Source organism: Paralichthys olivaceus, chromosome 9 (assembly GCF_024713975.1).
Source record: "Paralichthys olivaceus isolate ysfri-2021 chromosome 9, ASM2471397v2, whole genome shotgun sequence".
NCBI lineage: Eukaryota > Metazoa > Chordata > Actinopteri > Pleuronectiformes > Paralichthyidae > Paralichthys > Paralichthys olivaceus.
In genome coordinates this window covers 11,009,949-11,027,129 of record NC_091101.1, presented here as the reverse complement: position 1 = coordinate 11,027,129, position 17,181 = coordinate 11,009,949, and the positions used below count along the sequence as shown (strand labels likewise).

The 17,181-nt window shown below is 41.7% G+C and overlaps 2 protein-coding genes across 5 annotated transcripts; one reads left to right on the top strand and one right to left on the bottom strand.

The window, feature by feature from the left end:
• Nucleotides 1–75: 75 nt before the first annotated feature.
• Nucleotides 76–4,472, bottom strand: gpx3 (glutathione peroxidase 3). Of its 3 annotated transcripts, none has more exons than XM_069531598.1 (6): nt 4,334–4,472; nt 3,409–3,574; nt 2,394–2,544; nt 2,165–2,282; nt 1,341–1,440; nt 76–615 (listed from the first exon to the last, which is right to left on the bottom strand). In XM_069531598.1, exons 2-6 carry the CDS (start codon nt 3,481–3,483, stop codon nt 394–396), a joined length of 666 nt encoding a protein of 221 aa, XP_069387699.1. In that variant the 5' UTR covers nt 3,484–3,574; nt 4,334–4,472; the 3' UTR covers nt 76–393. The 3 variants fall into 3 exon arrangements, with proteins under 3 accessions (XP_069387699.1, XP_069387698.1, XP_019936433.2); XM_069531597.1 differs by having other exon boundaries at nt 4,320–4,447; XM_020080874.2 differs by having other exon boundaries at nt 4,217–4,358.
• Nucleotides 4,405–15,279, top strand: dctn4 (dynactin 4). 2 transcript variants are annotated; one of them, XM_020080855.2, is made up of 14 exons: nt 4,405–4,539; nt 5,161–5,231; nt 5,329–5,507; nt 6,197–6,240; nt 6,399–6,506; nt 7,139–7,159; nt 7,574–7,647; nt 9,048–9,160; nt 9,253–9,362; nt 9,467–9,540; nt 10,117–10,171; nt 11,163–11,270; nt 13,472–13,569; nt 13,853–15,279. In XM_020080855.2, exons 1-14 carry the CDS (start codon nt 4,405–4,407, stop codon nt 14,070–14,072), a joined length of 1,410 nt encoding a protein of 469 aa, XP_019936414.2. In that variant the 3' UTR covers nt 14,073–15,279. The 2 variants fall into 2 exon arrangements, with proteins under 2 accessions (XP_019936414.2, XP_019936421.2); XM_020080862.2 differs by lacking the exon at nt 7,139–7,159.
• Nucleotides 15,280–17,181: the final 1,902 nt, after the last annotated feature.

Here is a 17,181-nt window from a genome sequence, read left to right as displayed (position 1 = left end):
TTTTTCCATTTTTTATTGTAGGATAGAAACAACACTGGCAGTGTTTCAAGAGAAGGAATGCACCCTGCACATCAGTGAGTTATTCTTGATGATTTATTTAAAGTAATTCATATAGAGGCAATATAAGCTAACAGGTCCTGTAGTGAGAAGATGACATGATGCTGTGGGATCACAGGGCAGCCCGAATGCACTGAAGAGCTGACCTGAGCCCCAGACTCTGAGGAGGCACCACAGACTTCCTGTTTTCAAGCCTCCTCTTCATTCAACATGCCACCTTCGTCTAGCAGAATCTGTTAACATAACTCTCATTTTACATTCTACCTTTACTCTACTAAGCCAGCACATATCATTACAAGCTTCTCCAAGAGATGGATGATTCTGGATGGATCAGATCTAATTAAATTGATCCCGGGTGTAGCGTTGGAGCAGGTATTTGCGGATATCGGCTCGGACCGCAGAAACGTTGACGCTTGGGTGCCACCTCATCACAGGCTTCCCCTCTGGGTCCACCAGGAACTTCTCAAAGTTCCACTTGATGTCGCTGATCTTCAGAGGGTCCCAGAACAATCTGTTGGCAGGGTTACCGAAGTCATCTCCAACTGGTGGGCAGGATTTCTGTGTGGCAGAAAGGAATATAACAAGAGCTGTTGATCTGTGAGGACAAAGGACTGAATTTCATTTATAACATGTATTTTATTGGATAAAATAACCAAAGGCAAAATTAAATACTTCTCCAAGTGCAACCAGCAAACCTAGTGACAATTTATTTTCATTGGCTCAGAACTATTCAAACGCCAATAACTATTAATAGCTGTAAGATCTACAATCACACTAAGTAGAGCACATTCCTCCAACGGTCCCCTTAAACTCAAAAAGACTGCACCAAATATCACACACCCATAGATATCACCCATTATGTATAAAAAAAAAAGTTCACAATGTTAAAGAAAGTGAAAGAAAAATTCTGGTTCTGCCCCTGATCTGAATCCATACCAACATTTTGTTGGTTCTTTCCTGACCCATTAAACATCCTCTCAAATTTTGGGTAGATCTCTCCAGTAGTTTTAGCATAATCCTAACTGTGAGGAGACAGAGGCAGATGAAAACATGAACTACTTAATGAAGGTAAAAACAGGATACACTTCACACTGGGTTTGCCTGTGTGTGTTCAGGGTGTGAACATATTTATTCAATACTGTAAACACAAACTGGGTTAGTGTCAGTTATCCAATCAAAGGTCACAGTAGTTTCTTTCATTCCAATAACTACAAAAGCACCCTGCCTTTGGTGAAAAGATGCTGAGAATCTAGACTGATATTTAATAACAGATCAGAACTCACCTTCAGGAATGTGTAAACCTCTTGCTCGTCTTTTCCGTTCACATCCCCCTTGTCGAACAGCAGGAAGTTTGGCATGAATCCGTTGCCTGGTCTGACATGTCTGGAATCCAGAGAGAGGGCAGCTTATCAGTACACATGCCTCAGAGCAGTCTGTGGCCTGGCAACTGTCCTACACCCAGTGCAAGCTGAGCAGAGCCCTCGCTATAGATTTAACATGATGGAACCTGAGATATCAATTCTCTATGTGTGTTTGTGTGAAACAGAGGATGCTAAGAGAAACTGATCTCATTACCAAAGGATGTTATTCCCTGATTAAATGAAGCTTTGTTGATTGACAGAGGATTTACCTGAATTACAAATTCCTCTGTACATTCACCTATGAAGCTTCTTACATCACATTACAATGAGTCGTGTCTTATGAGAAGCTTGTGACTGAGATTTAGGCAGTGGTGGAGGATGTACTCAAACATTTAACTGAAGTAAAGTAAAAGTAACTTTTTTACTTGAGTAAGTACTTGCTTTTAAATATACATACTTCAGTATTAAAAGTAAAAGTATGTGTTAAGTTCCCTTGTGCAACTACATCATTAACTTTGCCTATTGTATATTTTATAACAAAGATAATAAGACTGTCAAGGTCATCAAAATGCTGCAGATGGTGCTACTAAAAAACATAAGACTGTCATATTATGTAAATATCTGAGATATTTCTGTGGAAAAACATGTATCTTTGACCTGACTGCTGTTCTTTAACTTGATTCTAGAGTGATTTCATTTGGACTGAGCTGATAATAACCAGCACTGAAAAAGTAAATGTTTCTCACTTTAAACCTGGCAGGATCTCATGTTTTTGTCCAGGTTCCTGTTTCCCAAACTGATTGCAGGGAAATCCAAGAATGGTGAGTCCAAATTCTTTCATCTCCTCCTGTAGTGCATTCAGTTCTGACAACAGAAGAAGAAGAAGAAGAAGCAGTGAAGTGTCTTCATGTGAAGAAGCCCCTTTTCATTCATAAAGGAAATAAGGATGCTGGTGGATCAGGTGCAGATTCTTACCCACATACTGAAAGGTGAGACCTCAGTATGTCGCCACGTTGACGAACAGAACGCTCCTGCCGCTGTAGTGGCTGAAGTTTACAGTGTGGCTCCCGTTTAGGGTCTTTGCCTGGTATTTGTAAATGGTGTCATCCATGGATGAGTCACAACGCTGGAGGATTCACACACACACACACACACACACACACACACACACACACACACGTAGTGGACACTCAGTGAGGACACTCATTGCCATCATGCATTACTTACCCTTACCCTAGCCTTGATATAACCTAAAGCTAATACTAACCCTCTGAAAGCCCTTTGAAAAATGAGGACAGGCCAACATTTCCTCACATTCCCAAAATGAACCTCACAAAGATACAAGTACACACACACAGGTTTGCACTGATGTCCTTGTTAGGACTTTGCATTGACTTCCATTAATTGTGTACAGCCAAACCAAAGCCTTATCCCTAACCATAACCATTTCATACCTAACCTTGTCCCCCTAACCATGATTCACATCTTATTCCTGCACTTTAACCATGACCAGTTCATATCTAACCTAATCCCTAACTGTAACCATGACCAGTTCATATCTAACCTAATCCCTAACTGTAACCATGACCACTTCATATCTAACCTAATCCCTAACTGTAACCATGACCACTTCATACCTAATCCCTAAACATGATTCACATTTTACCCTTCACTTGAACCAGGACCTCTGAAATCAATTGTGGCCTCATTCGGGCCAGACTTTGTTTACCATGAGGTCAGTAACACACACACACACAGACACACACAAAGACACACAGACCTTTGCGTATATTATTATTTTCGAATCTGATTTGAGCAAGAATGTAAAATCATGTCTCTAAAAACATTCTCCTCCATGAATCCTCACAGTGCGCAGGTGTGAGTGGAGCATTAGAACACAACAGTGATGTCATCGGATCTCTGGATCCACACTGAACCAATGTGTTGTGAGCGGGAATCGACCATAGGACATCAACAGGTGGACACCTACCTGTGTGAGCGCGGCTCCGGCGGTGTGGGGCCGCAGAAGACCGAGCAGCAGCAGCAGCTGCAGGAAGGGAAACATCGTCCCGGTCCTCCCACGACACGTCGGACGCTCACTGTGGCTGAGTGCCTGCGTCTCCCTGAGGATAAGCTGGCAGGGAGGACGCCCCCAGCTGACGCAAACAGAGCACACAACACAATGAATGGATCATTGAATGAGTCAGTCAATGAATACATAAAATTGTCCTATTAATAGGTATTAGATGGATGGACAGCTAAGTTAACACCACCTGTCTTCAGCTCCACATCCACTGATGTTTGACATGTTGCATTATCAGAGCTAATTGAAATTCAATTTGATTATCTAGGTATAATTTGAATTTCATTTTCATTCAGCCAATTTGCTTAATTTTGCAACTAAGTGTGTTGGAAACTACATTTTGTAGTCGAAAAGTAACTTTTGTGACTTGAAACCTGTATGACATTTCTACTACTTATTGACTCTCCAAGGGATTATGCTTTATCTTCACTGGAATCGTATGTAAATAAGTTTTCCTGTGTATTAATTCATGTCTGAAACTGTGCCTACAGATCCATGTCTGAACTGCCTCAGTCAAACAGCCTTAGTTCTCCTACATAAGATGCTTGCATTTGACTGTTCTTCATCAATACTCTGAGATCCCTGTCACTCTCTTGTGTTGATCCTTTCTGGAGAAAGCCTCTAATAAAATACACAAAGAGAACTTCGTTAATCCAGCTTCTTGTATTTTCAGATTTCCATCACAGTTTAGAAAACGATCATGGTGTAAATTGACCTTTTCACTCTTCAAGTAACCTCTTGCAAAAGCTTCCTGGCAGAAATAATCAATACATGGGTCTGTGCCACTTGTTCTGTCTTGATGCAGTTCCAGTGTTCACCACATGAGGCTGACATTGAGCAGCCTGGGTTCCTCCAGCAGTCAGTCCCTCAGTGAGAGCTCAGTCTCGCCTGCTCCGCTCCGAGATGGCGTCTCTCCTGCAGCCGGACAAAGTTGTGTATCTGGTCCGTGGAGAGAAACGGATCCGAGCTCCTTTATCTCAACTCTACTTCTGTCGCTACTGCAGTGAGCTGCGGTCTCTGGAGTGTGTGTCTCACGAGGTACGTTCACCCGAGGCTTTAGTCGAGCTAGCTGCTAGCTACTCTGTTGTTAGGCTACCCGGAAGCAGCTTTGACATGTAGGCGGGGTTAGCCCAGCCGTCTCGCGCGTTGTATGGGTACCGTCCTGTCAATCAAGCCAGTCTCCTCGTCTCATTGGCTTAGCAAGCAGCGGGTTTACTTCCGTTAGCGGTCTGCCCATAGCAAGCTAACGCTGGTTAGCCCTTGCTATTCTTCAAACTTAACATCTAACTAACCGGTTAGCTGACATATAGAGGAGATGGTCATTACGTCTGATGAGTGAGAATCATTTTTTTATAACTAACAATAGTTATAAAAGCAAAAAGCTGCTTGTTAACGTGGCTCAACGTTATGGACACCACACCCAGACTGAAGAAGAGAATTCCTCCATGGCACTGTCTCATTGATAGTCAGAGTCTTTTCTTCGTAAACATGAGACAGTTCATTCTATAAACCATGAACACACCCTCGTCGTCTTTCTACCTCTCTGTTTTAATACGTGCTGCTGATCTATTTGGGTTGCTGTTATTGACACGCTGATATTTCTGGAGATGTGGCTGCACAGTGTGACTCCTCTCTTACACCCATGTTTCTGGTGATCAGGTGGACTCCCACTATTGTCCCAGCTGTCTGGAGAACATGCCCTCTGCAGAGGCTAAGCTTAAAAAGAACAGGTGAGACTGACTATCTTTACTGAGCACTCATCTGCCTGGTGTATTGAATTCACGTCACTGGTACACTTAAATTTCCTCCTGATGATCTCAATTGCAGGTGTGTCAACTGTTTCGACTGCCCATGCTGCATGCACACACTGTCCACCCGGGCCACCAACATCCCGGCTCCTTTGCCTGATGATCCCACCAAGACGGCCATGAAGAAGGCCTACTATCTGGCCTGTGGTTTCTGTCGCTGGACCTCCAGGGATGTGGGAATGGCTGACAAGTCAGTTGGTGGGTGCTCGTGTAATGTTCAAATTCAATGTGGTCATAATTATTTTTCAACTTCAGCTCCAGTAGGAACAAAAACCATGAGCAGTGCATATCTTGTGTAGAAGTTTTGTTTTGTAACTCATGAAAAAGTGAAATAAGTTTTGGGTTGCATTAGCATCTTGTAGAGTGCTGCAAGGATGAATTTTTATTTGTAGACTTGACGTTAGCATCACCATGGTTCCCTCAACAAAAAGCCAATGAGATTTTTTCCAATTGCCTGAAGTAAGAAGCTAATATTAGGCTATCACCAAGGGTGCCACAGTCACACATTAAGCTTCCAACTTGTTCTTACCTCTTCTGCATACGTCTTTACTCTTGTGAGTGTGACTATAAAGGCAGAGTAATGTGTGAAATTTAATGTTTGGCATGATGATGTTAATTGTCCCAGACAACCTTTCCAGTCTAATTTATCAGCTTGTTTGCATCAACTGTTTTAATGACAAGTAAAAGCTTAAAAAAACACAAGTGGAGTATTTACTGATGTATTTTGTATCAGAAGAATATGCAAAACGATCTTTAGCTTTTGTTAACCACTTATTTAAGGCATCTAACCTTACTTCCTCAATTCTTTCTTCGATTGAGCACTCATCCCTGCAGCACTCTGTTACTGTCTCAAGTCTGATGTTTTGGTATGTTTTTGTTCACTGCAGCCAGCGGTGGATGGCAGGAACCAGAGAACTCTCATACTCAGCGGGTAAGTTTTCGCCTCTGGCCATTTAAATTCTCCTGCCTTGCTCACATGATTCCTGATCATGCATGACTTTTGCTTTTGAGTAGATGTGAGGAAGGGGTGGATCACTCTTGTTTTATAGATTTAAAACAAAATTGTATTTATCTTTTTGTTCTTTGCAGATCAACAAGCTGATCGAGTATTACCAACAGCTGGCTCACCGAGAGAAGCAGGAGAGAGACAGGAAGAAGTTGGCCAGGAGACGACAGTGCATGCCACTGGCATTCTCGGTATTCTGCTCCCTCAGGACCCAACTGTTCAAATGTCCCTATCATTGTCCTAACTTTTTTTTAAATGTCAAACAGCTATTTGTCTCAGTGTTTTTTATTACGAAATATGTAGGTACTATGAGAAAATACAGATAAACATTATTCAGGATTGATTTGATTCATATATTCTACTAAAATTGAAGTAATATTATAGAGTAAACTACCATTATGTGTGTATGTGCCATTAGAAATCTTACATCAATATAATGTCCACGCTATGGATCAATATGAACATACTGTTTATATTTTACAGAAAAACAACAAAAAATTGTGAATTGTAAAACTCTACACTTTCAAATTTAGTCGACCTGGTGTGGACATAGTCTTTTGGCTTCTTGAGCTTGTTGGTGCAATTTAACACCTCCTTCCATTCTGCTTTTAAAATAATTAAATGCAAAGCAGTCATTCTTGTGCTTTTTTAGCACCTTTGTAAACACTTAAGCTGCAATGTCATGCTGTTGCTCTCATTCACTGATGCATTTCTGTTGCTGTTGCATGTCACTATTGTACGCTAACTTGCTTTCACCTGGTTCTCTACTCTCTCCTTTTTTCTTTGCTTGTGCACTCTCTGATATTTTGGTTTTACTCCCCAGCAACACACTATTCATGTGGTGGTGAGTTGTATTTTTCACAAGTTTGAGTAGTCAGTAGCACTGTCATCTCTTTATATCTGTTCCTGTCTTAATTTGTTGCCAAGTGACCTCACAGATCACATGAATGTCTCCATGGCTAAATGAGACCGATATCCACACAATGGGAGCCTTCATGTTGGATAGAGGGAGAGAATAAAGAGGAGACTGTAGAGCCAGATCAAAATATTTTATAAGTCCTGAGCCTTAACTCTGTCAGAGCTGATTCTCTCCTACTATCCTCAACAGAAAGGCTCCTGTTATTTTACAATTTTGTTCTCATGTTAAATGCACTCATGTAGAAAAGTAGCTGAAGATTAGGTCAGTTCATAAATTGTCGTCAGTCCGACTTAATTATCAGGAGTCAAAACGGCTAAACTTTTTTTCCCCCTAAATCAGGAAAAATATGGCCTTGGAACCAGACTGCAGAGGCAGAGGTCTGGAGCTCCCATATCAAGCCTGGCAGGCCTTTCGTGAGTGGTCTTTTGTCTTATAATGAGAATTACTGCTGCTTTGACTCCATACATGGAACTTTTTCTCCCCCTTGTAAAACAATGTACAATATCGGTGACTTAGATAAATTGATTTCTTACCTCCCAGCAGCCATTGTTTCATTAATTTCAATGTGCCATGAAAATCAATTTGCAGCCTTGAAACTTGGCTCGAGATACGTAGGTAATCCATCACAGCTAGCAGTTCATCACCCTTATTTTTCTCAAAGCTACATCATCACCTTGTAGTATTTTACTTGTTAGCAGGGATCATTTTTAAACCTCTACACTGGAATGTATTCAAGGACCCTGCTTAACATCTGGAAATGGTATAATTGACTGTGTATTGACAGAGTATGCTGTCAGATCCTGGAGACAAATGTGAAGAGTTTTCTCTGGTTTTGGCGTTCAGTAGTCGAGTCTGATTTCTTGCACGTCTAAGAATCTTTGAAGGCACCATCAGTGACTTTTCAAAACCCCATCTGCAACTTCAGTGTTTATTTTACAAAGAAATATAATAGATCTGCAGATGTGTTTACTGGGTTACTGACCTTAAGTAGCTTTCAAGTCTTTCCTTTGAAAATATTCAGTTTCAAAATGCTGTAAGACCCCGTACAGACCTGGTATTTGTCCGTCTTGAGTGGTCCGATCACAAGTGGTCAGCACTAAGTTCAGGTCTGAATGCACCAAAATACTTCCTGAATTTCTGAAATGCTCCCTCCGATCACTCCGGATACATTTGGAGGTGGTCTTGGATACATGTGGACACATTATTGTTTCGTGAACGTAATTGCGCCTTAGGCCATATATGGTGAAGTCACTGACCCACCAGAGTTTAAATGTATTTTTAAGCTTCTCAGTGTCCATATGTTGATTTGTTTGAGGGCAGCCCATTGATTTATTTAGTCCCACAATGACACACACACACACACACACACACACACGTGTATACATACACACACACACACGTGTACACATACACACACACACACACACACACGTTTTCATTGGGCACATCTGTATGCACAGACATGGTAAAAACAACATAATTTTCAAAATGACATACATGATGATTTGCATATAGAGCAGGGGAGTGAGATCTGATCACAAGTGTTCACAGGGGATGCATTCCTGATGCCTAATAATGCCTGACGTGAATAGATAAACTTAAGTCTGTCCACTTGTGATTAGATTTCTTAATATAAGGTCTGAACGGGGTCTTAGATACAGGTTAAGATAATGAGAGGTCAATGTGCTAAACCCCCCCCCCCCAAACCACCTGTACTTCTGGTTTGTTTATAATGTATTTAATGAGTGTTAAATACCATCATTTTAAGACAAACAACAGATTGTTGACAGCAGTATTTGTTTGACTCCACCAGCCTTAAAGAGGGTGAGGACCAGAAGGAGATCACTATTGAGCCGGCCCAGGCCCTTGATGAAGTGGAGCCCCTGCCTGAAGATTGTTACACCAGGCCCATCAGTTTACCGGAGGGTAAGACCTCTGTACAGAAATCATTAAGCATCAACAATAACTTGTGTTTCTCTAACTGATGTTGAGTTAAATCTGTGTTTCATTGACGTCAGTGACCACGCTGCGGCAGCGGCTCCTGCAGCCTGACTTCCAGCCTGCAGGGGCGTCTCAGCTCCACCCCAGACACAAACACCTCCTGATGAAGCGCTCACTGCGCTGCAGGGTCAGTACCACCTCAGGGTTTTACTCCTCTCTATCAATTATAGGTCATTGCATTTAGAAAGATCACAGTTATGTTATAACATTTTTCCTAATTTCCTCCACCAGAAATGTGAGCACAATTTGAGCAAGCCAGAGTTTAATCCTACTTCAATCAAGTTTAAAATTCAGCTGGTGGCTGTGTGAGTATCGGACATCAGATTCTGTCTCAAACGTTTTTCACAATGTTACTGAACGCAATGTTTCCATTTAAAATAGCAATCAGCCTCAAGTCGGATGTAGTTTCATTCGATTAAGGTCCTTAAGTTTCAACGTTAAGCTCATTTAGTTTAATATCAAACAGATATTTTAATTCTTAAATGTTTTTACACAATATTTCAATACTTTTGCAAAATAAACCATTGCCTCTATAAAGTGTAATGTTGTAATCATACAGATGTTGTGATAATGTTCTCAGGAGTTGTTGGAATGATTGATTTTTAACTAGCTGTACTTAAATTGTATTGCTTTGCCTTTCCTTTGTTGTGGTAACCTAGATTGACCTATAACTTAAGTTCTCAGTTGTAGTAAAGTTAAAGCTGCATATATATATATATATATATATATAATATCTTAATCCAATACATTCAACTTAACTGCTGTTGTTTTTCATTTTAACAATTCATTAATACAGATTTAGATTGAATGAGTGATGTGCACTTTGACTGTGATTGAGTGTTACAGTGAATTGATTGTCCTTCTGTCTACTCTTCTCACAGGAGTTATATCCCTGAAGTGAGAATTATGTCCATTCCAAATCTCCGGTTCGTGAAGGTCAGTGTGTGCTCTGGTTCTGACAGGAATATATCTTTTAAATGTTTTATTCATTCTGTGCGTCATCTTAACCACGCGACCTTGAGTGTGTGACATGATGCGGAAACAACTTTGTAGTGACTTCAACAAGTCTCAATTTTTATTGTCCTTCAGTGAAATTAGCTTTGTAGGCCAACCACATTATACCCAAGATGAATAGGACTGTACCAACTGCTGTAAAGACTGCCGTTTAAATAATGAGACTACAAAACAAAGCCGTAAAAGAGTACATAAGCTATTAACAAGCAAAAGCAATATAACAAAATCACATTAGGGACAAGATAATAAAAGTTAATGTACACAAAGAACAAAGATATATCACAATTTCTAATGGAGAGCGTGTTGCTCTATTTTAAGCCTGAGAAACTATGAGACGAGAGGGAAGGCGTCGTTTAACACTTGTTAGTAAAAACACAGTAATGCAAAGAGATTGATATGCTAATGTTAGTGTTTCCCATCGAATTAGATCAATCTGTGTCAGTAGCTGTGCACCAGGTGCGTGTGCATTTGCATGAGAGCACGCAGTGACAGGTAAATGATTTAGTCTCCCGCTTGCTGAGAACTGCATGACCCTTGCAGGAATGTGCACACCTATGGCCGAAATTATGGCGAGGGCTGCATGTGTGGAAAGTAAGAGAGTCAGAGATGGCAAGGGAGACAATGGCGGGCTGCCACAGTCTAAGTAATAATTGGGAAACACTGCTTATATCAGGGACTGTCTAGAAGGCATTTAACCTTTCAAAGGAGTTGCTTGTCACAAACTTCCCTAATCAGAACAAACTGCTGCTTCCCATTCTTCAGCAAGTATCCCCGTCCCCCAGATATTTAGTGAGGTATTAACAATCCTCCCTGTTAGTATTCAAAAGTACAGAGTGTTACTTTAAGAACCCCGTAGTGAACTTAGACAACTTTTGAAAAGTTAACTTAAGTGGTTTTCATTCTGTCTGTTTAGGAGAGCCAAGTGCTGCTGACTCTGACCAACCCTGTAGAGAACATCACCCACGTCTCATTGACTGCTTGTGAGGAGGAAGATCCTGATGACATCAACAGCACTGCCAAGGTATTTGTCTATACTTTCAAAAACATGTCAGGGCTGTGAGTCAGTGAGCGTGGTTGGTAGTCCGCCCCGCATCGTGGTCAAACATCGATAAATGGAGCTTGAACTGCTGGAAAGAGCATAATTTGTTTCTTCTTGAATAATATAAAGCCCTGGCACAGTTCGCGTCTGCCTCTGGTTAAATATTGCATGATATATCGAACGGTGTTGCTGCATTCTTTGCAGCGGCGAGCTTCAGCGATCAGAGTGGTCAGCTCTTTCATGCTGCTGGTTACTTATAGAATAGTTAGCCTTCACATCGTCTCTTATGCAGAGCAGTTAGGTCCAATTTTTACCTCCATCTGTCAGCTGTCACAGGCGCAGCTCAGAGTGCTGTGTTCCTGTGGAAAATGTTAGACCGAGCTGCCTGTTGCCAGCAGACGCTGAGAGTCCCTCGGTGACTGCAGGCTGTTTGTCTTGGCCTCCTCAGGGATGAAGTCATGGGCCAGACTGGGTAAAGAAGAGCTGCCGGCCAAATCAGAGCATCTTCATGACTCATTTCCATTCACATTACGGCCAAACAGAGGTCACAGTAATGTCATTCTGCTTGATAAGATATTTAAACCACCTGGAGGGCGGTGAGAACCACATCCAGCCATGCTCGGCCGATTTCACATTCCTGCTTTTCCCAAGGCTGAGTTCACTCACCTCTTATGGTTTATGTGTTATACCCGTATGTACGTTTGTTGATGATCGTGTGGGTACTTGGATTTTACCAGTAGATTATATTAAATTTGTGTTTTGCCTGAGACAGAAATGACTGTTGACTCAGAAGTGCGAATGAAAATAAATCAGAAGAACCAATTTAGATTTTGGACACATTTCATCTGCTGTGATGAATGTGATACACATTCAGTCCTTTTGAGAGCGGTGAAAATATCTATTCAAAATTAGTAAAGTGATTAGTGAATATTAGAAAAACTGACACAGCGGTTACACCTGAGTGAAAAACTGTGGTCCAAGCCCCAAGCTCGGAAGATTGCATTAACTGTAGGCCTGTAATATGAACATAACCCAATAGTTAGTTTTTCATGCAGCTTCCCCAAAGTTATTGATAATTGATAACAATAAAAAAGTAATTATCTGTGCAAAAGTTTTTACTACAAACCTAAACATTAACACTAGAACTAAAAATCAGTTTACGGTTTTGTCCACTTCATTAGATGAGGCTATATAACAGAACAAGGGCTGTCACTTTTTGTATTTCTAATTCAAACAAGGGCTCATTTTCAAACTGTAACAGTTTGTTAGAATACAAAATATTCAGTCTAGAAGTGCACGTTTCTGCTTCATTCATTTTGTGGCTGTGCTCTGGCTCTGCAAAATGATTACCGTCGCTGCCTCAGGATCAGGCCAGATGCACATTAAAGATTCAGTCACCTTTTATGATGCTGGAGTATCGTCTCTCTCCACTCCCCCGCTGGTTTATCAAGTTTACTTTGTGTTTGTTTGATCTACTCTACAATTTACGAGGCACATGGAAAAAACACATCGGGAAAAAAAGTGCAACATTTTGTGCGCACACAGTTCACCTGCCACACACACCTCAAGTGAAGAGACACACGGGGTTAAAGACTTCAAGACTTTCAGGGTTAAAGTGACCGGAACGATCTGGATTCATGATCCGACACCATCCTTTAATAACTAAATAAATGTGATTGTCAGAGTCGGTGTGAAGATGGATGGAGACGAGCAGAAACACAAACACACTTAGGCTGCAGACAGGAGAGAAGCTCACCACAGATTATCACACAACGCTGTGTTTTAGGGTCATTGTTGCAGAAGAAGCGATGTTTTATATGAGGGGGTCAAATCATAAATTGGGGGAGAGGGCGGGGTTTGGCCGTCTCCAACTGCTTAAAAAATACTCAAGGGAACACTGAAGTGCATCAGACCATATGAAGTAATTGCCTCATTTTCCAGCAGAGGGCGCTCAATATCAGTTTGACCATTGGAATTAGATTCGGACCATTTCATGTCAAACTAGTTCAAACTTAAAATTTGAAAAGGGGACAGTCCTGGACAGAGGAAGCAAAGTTTGTGAATGCTGTACATTTTTGTCCTTTAGACATATTGTATATTTTACTGTACAAGTGGCAGAGGCTCATTTATAGTCATCGATCCCTCACATACCCTGAAAATATTGCGTCTGCATTTCTGCTCAGGTTATAGTTCCCAGCAAGGAGCTGGTGTTGGCAGGGAAGGATGCTGCTGCTGAGTATGATGAACTGGCTGAACCTCAAGACTTCCAGGACGACCCAGAGTGCGTAAATTCACACACAAACAAACTCACACATCGCCACAGATCACTTTTGGGTACATTACATAGATCTGCACTCATTTTGCCTTATCCTTACTCTAACTAAAGTAACCCTGGCCTCAGCCACTGACCCAAAAACCAACTGTTTCCTAATTAGAGTCACAGCTTTCGTCCCTAGTTGGAAAAGCTTTGGACTGAAAATGTGTTCTTTGGGCCGCTTATGACTGAGAAATACAGAATTAATAGTATGAGGTAACTCCTAACCTGATCTCTGTCCTCTCCACAGTGTGGTTGCCTTCAGGAAATCCAACAAGATTGGTTTCTTCATCAAAGTGATCCCCCAGAAGGAAGACGATGGGGATGTGACGGTCTCATTTAAGATCAGACACGACTTCCGCAACCTCGCAGCTCCCGTCAGGCCAACCGAGGAGGGAGGCGACAGCACCCCCGACGCCATTTGGCTCACACACCACGTCGAGCTGAGGCTGGGACCCCTCGCTCCCTGAACATCAATACTCCATTTACTCTCAATCAGTCCCACAGTCCTAGTGTTGGGTTCTTTTGAGCCAAGTTCTTTAAGATGTGGGATTTAATTCATTTTAGAATGATTTCTGATTCTGCTTATCGGTGTGTAAGAGCAATTAGAGGTCTACTTGGCATACAGACTCCGAGTTTTCTTGTTGTAGCTCAAGTTGCATCATCGGATACATCGTGGAACTTTCAGTGAATAGAACTATATGAAATAATGGCTGACTGCAGACTGACCAATACATACATCAAACTTTAAGTTGGTTTCATATTTCTTTGTTTCTTTACAATGTTGCTTAATGAAGAAAAATTGTGATATGCTATATTTCACTTCATCCTCTCAACTTAAACACTGCACCATGTGTCAGTAAAAACTGTTTTAGTTTTAGTGTGGTAACTTATAGGAAGCAAAACCTTATCTCTACAGTGCATGTAATTATTTATTCAAAATGTTAAGTTGTTTTGATTAATGAATATGGAAAAGGATTTATCACTATGTTACATCCAGTCTTTTCTTAAGTGGCAAAACAACTTCAAGCTCCCAGCATCTATCTTTGCACTTAACGTACATTAAATGTATTAACAGCCATGTTGAAAGGTGAGAGTGGCCATACATTAATATAATGAGATTATAGAAACGGGAGAGAATAACTAAGTGGAGTCCATGAGCAGAATCAGAAACCATAACAGAACGATCTGAACAACACACACACATGCACACGCACCTCTGTGCTTCTAGCTTGTGTATCCTTGTCAATATCCTTTTCTGCAGACAGTGGCATCGTATAAACTTGCATGCTTCAACTATAGTAAACATCACACAAACAAAAAACTACGTCATCACAGTTGGGTTGTTTTCACATCTGACTATCTTAGATCGAAGGTGACACCTGCCCCGTAGTTTTACTCTTGTCAGAACTTGCACAGTAACTTATTGTCATTGAGGAGACGGTGTATAAGGAAGCTCTGTGAATTACAGTGTTATGATTTTCATGTGTTGAAACACTATCGCTTTACCTGATTTAAAGTCGTATCTTTTTTGTTTTGTAGACATCACTGACCTCTTTCAGTGTGTATCGTAAGCTGCTGTCATCTCTGGTCTCTGGTGTGTAAACTTAGTAAGAACAGAGCCTTACAACACAGTTAATCTTCTGTACTGGCTAATAAAACAATGAGATACTGCAACGCACCTCTTGACTGTTTTCTTACATCGAGCTGTTGTGACGTTTTAAAGCATTTATGGGTTGTCTTATATTCATTCTTTATCTATCCATTATCTATATCGCTCATCATTTGCAGGGATGGAGCCAATCACAGCTGACATTGGGCGATAGGCGGGGTGCGTCCTGGCCAGGTCGCCAATTTACTGCGTGTCCTTGTGTCATATTGTGGCTGTTTTCATCAGCACCACTGGATGGCACTGTAGGCAAAGAGTTTTGAGATGCCCAGCAGATAATTTGGGGTCGACATTGGAGCATTCAGGGACATGTGCTCCTCAGTGTGATCTTAAATGACTTTATAAGCTGAAGCAAAGCATCTGTTGATTGCACTGTGTTTGAATGTTGCAGCACTGGACCCTGCACTGTGTGATCCACACAGGACCAAACAATGCTTTTCTCCAGGCCGAGAAAACATCTCTGTCAACATTAGGAGCAGACAGTAATGGAATTTGTGTTCCAGCAGATACCGTTTTGTTTTTCACACATATCGGCTTGGCACGGTGATGGTTTGCACACATGAGGGACAGTTTATTGCCTCTGGAAAGGCAGATCAGATATGTGTGATGCAGGCCTGTTGCAGCTCTCCAGCGAGGCCAAGTCTGCTGTGTAAACAGACCCACTCTGTCTGGGTAATAAAGCCATGATTTTCTTTTATCTTCAGCAGATATAATCCGCTCAGAAGAGTGGCCTGTGCGAGAGCCATAAATCACCCCTGAAGATGAGGTAATAAAGCACACATGGGGCGAAACAGCCCAGACTTCCACTTGAAGCACAGCTGATGAGAGAGCAGTAGCTGGAGCCTGTCACTGGTACCACTGTGCACATGCACTTGCTGGTGGGGAGGTGGCTGCACAGCTGGGATGATCCCGCTTTATTAAAAAAGATTAACATTTGCTGCGTTGAACTTGTGCACACAGTCACGGCCATGATTTAATTTGGATGAATAGAGGAGGCAGTGACTGAAAATGACTGGATTGCAGATGGAGATTTACGCAACCTCACAACTGACTCATGAGCCGTGACACCCCCCCCCCCCCCCCCCCCCAAAAAAAAAAAAAACCAGTCAAACTCTGGATTCCTCCGGTCAGGATAATATTTTCCTGGATCACAATTCAAATTATTTAATGCTCAGCGTCGGCATGTTCTTATTTGCAGAACCTCACACTGTAAACAGCACAGAAATGTGACCCCATTAATAATTAATATCAGGGTTTTCCAGCAGCGTTGGGTAGGTTACTCAAGGACTTCTTCTCCTCCTCCTCCGTTTTCCACTTGTGAAGACTAACATCTTTATTTATAAAGACAGGGCCGGCCAGCCTTGACCAGATGAAAAATTCCTCACTGAATTACAAGTTTGACTGCACCCGGGACCTTTCCACAATTACGTCATGGCCCAACCACCAGTAACTCACCCGCAGAGGATGACAGGGGCAAGCAAAAGAGGAGGAAAAAGCCACACCTCAACAGAGGCAGTAAATTCACTCCCATCTAATGAAAACAGGGGATATACAGCAGAAGCCTGACCAACCATATCTCTCTAAGCACTGCCCCTCTCATGGATCAGCTGTGCATGTGAACACATGGATATAGAGGTGTGTTTTCTCTGTTAAACAGATATTAGATAATAGTTGGATATATCCTGTATTTTCACCTACTCATGCACCACGATGGTTTGGACACGTTCTGTTTCTGGGCACGAGGACGAGAAGCACCTGGACCCAGAGACTCTTTTCATTCTCATCCCCATGTTTTAGGTTGTGAAGCTGGCCCGGAGCTGCCCTCAGTGATTAATCACCTCCTTCATTTTCTGCTCACCAGACCATCATCTGGTTAATTAGAGGTAATTGATGGTGTCTACCTAAATGAA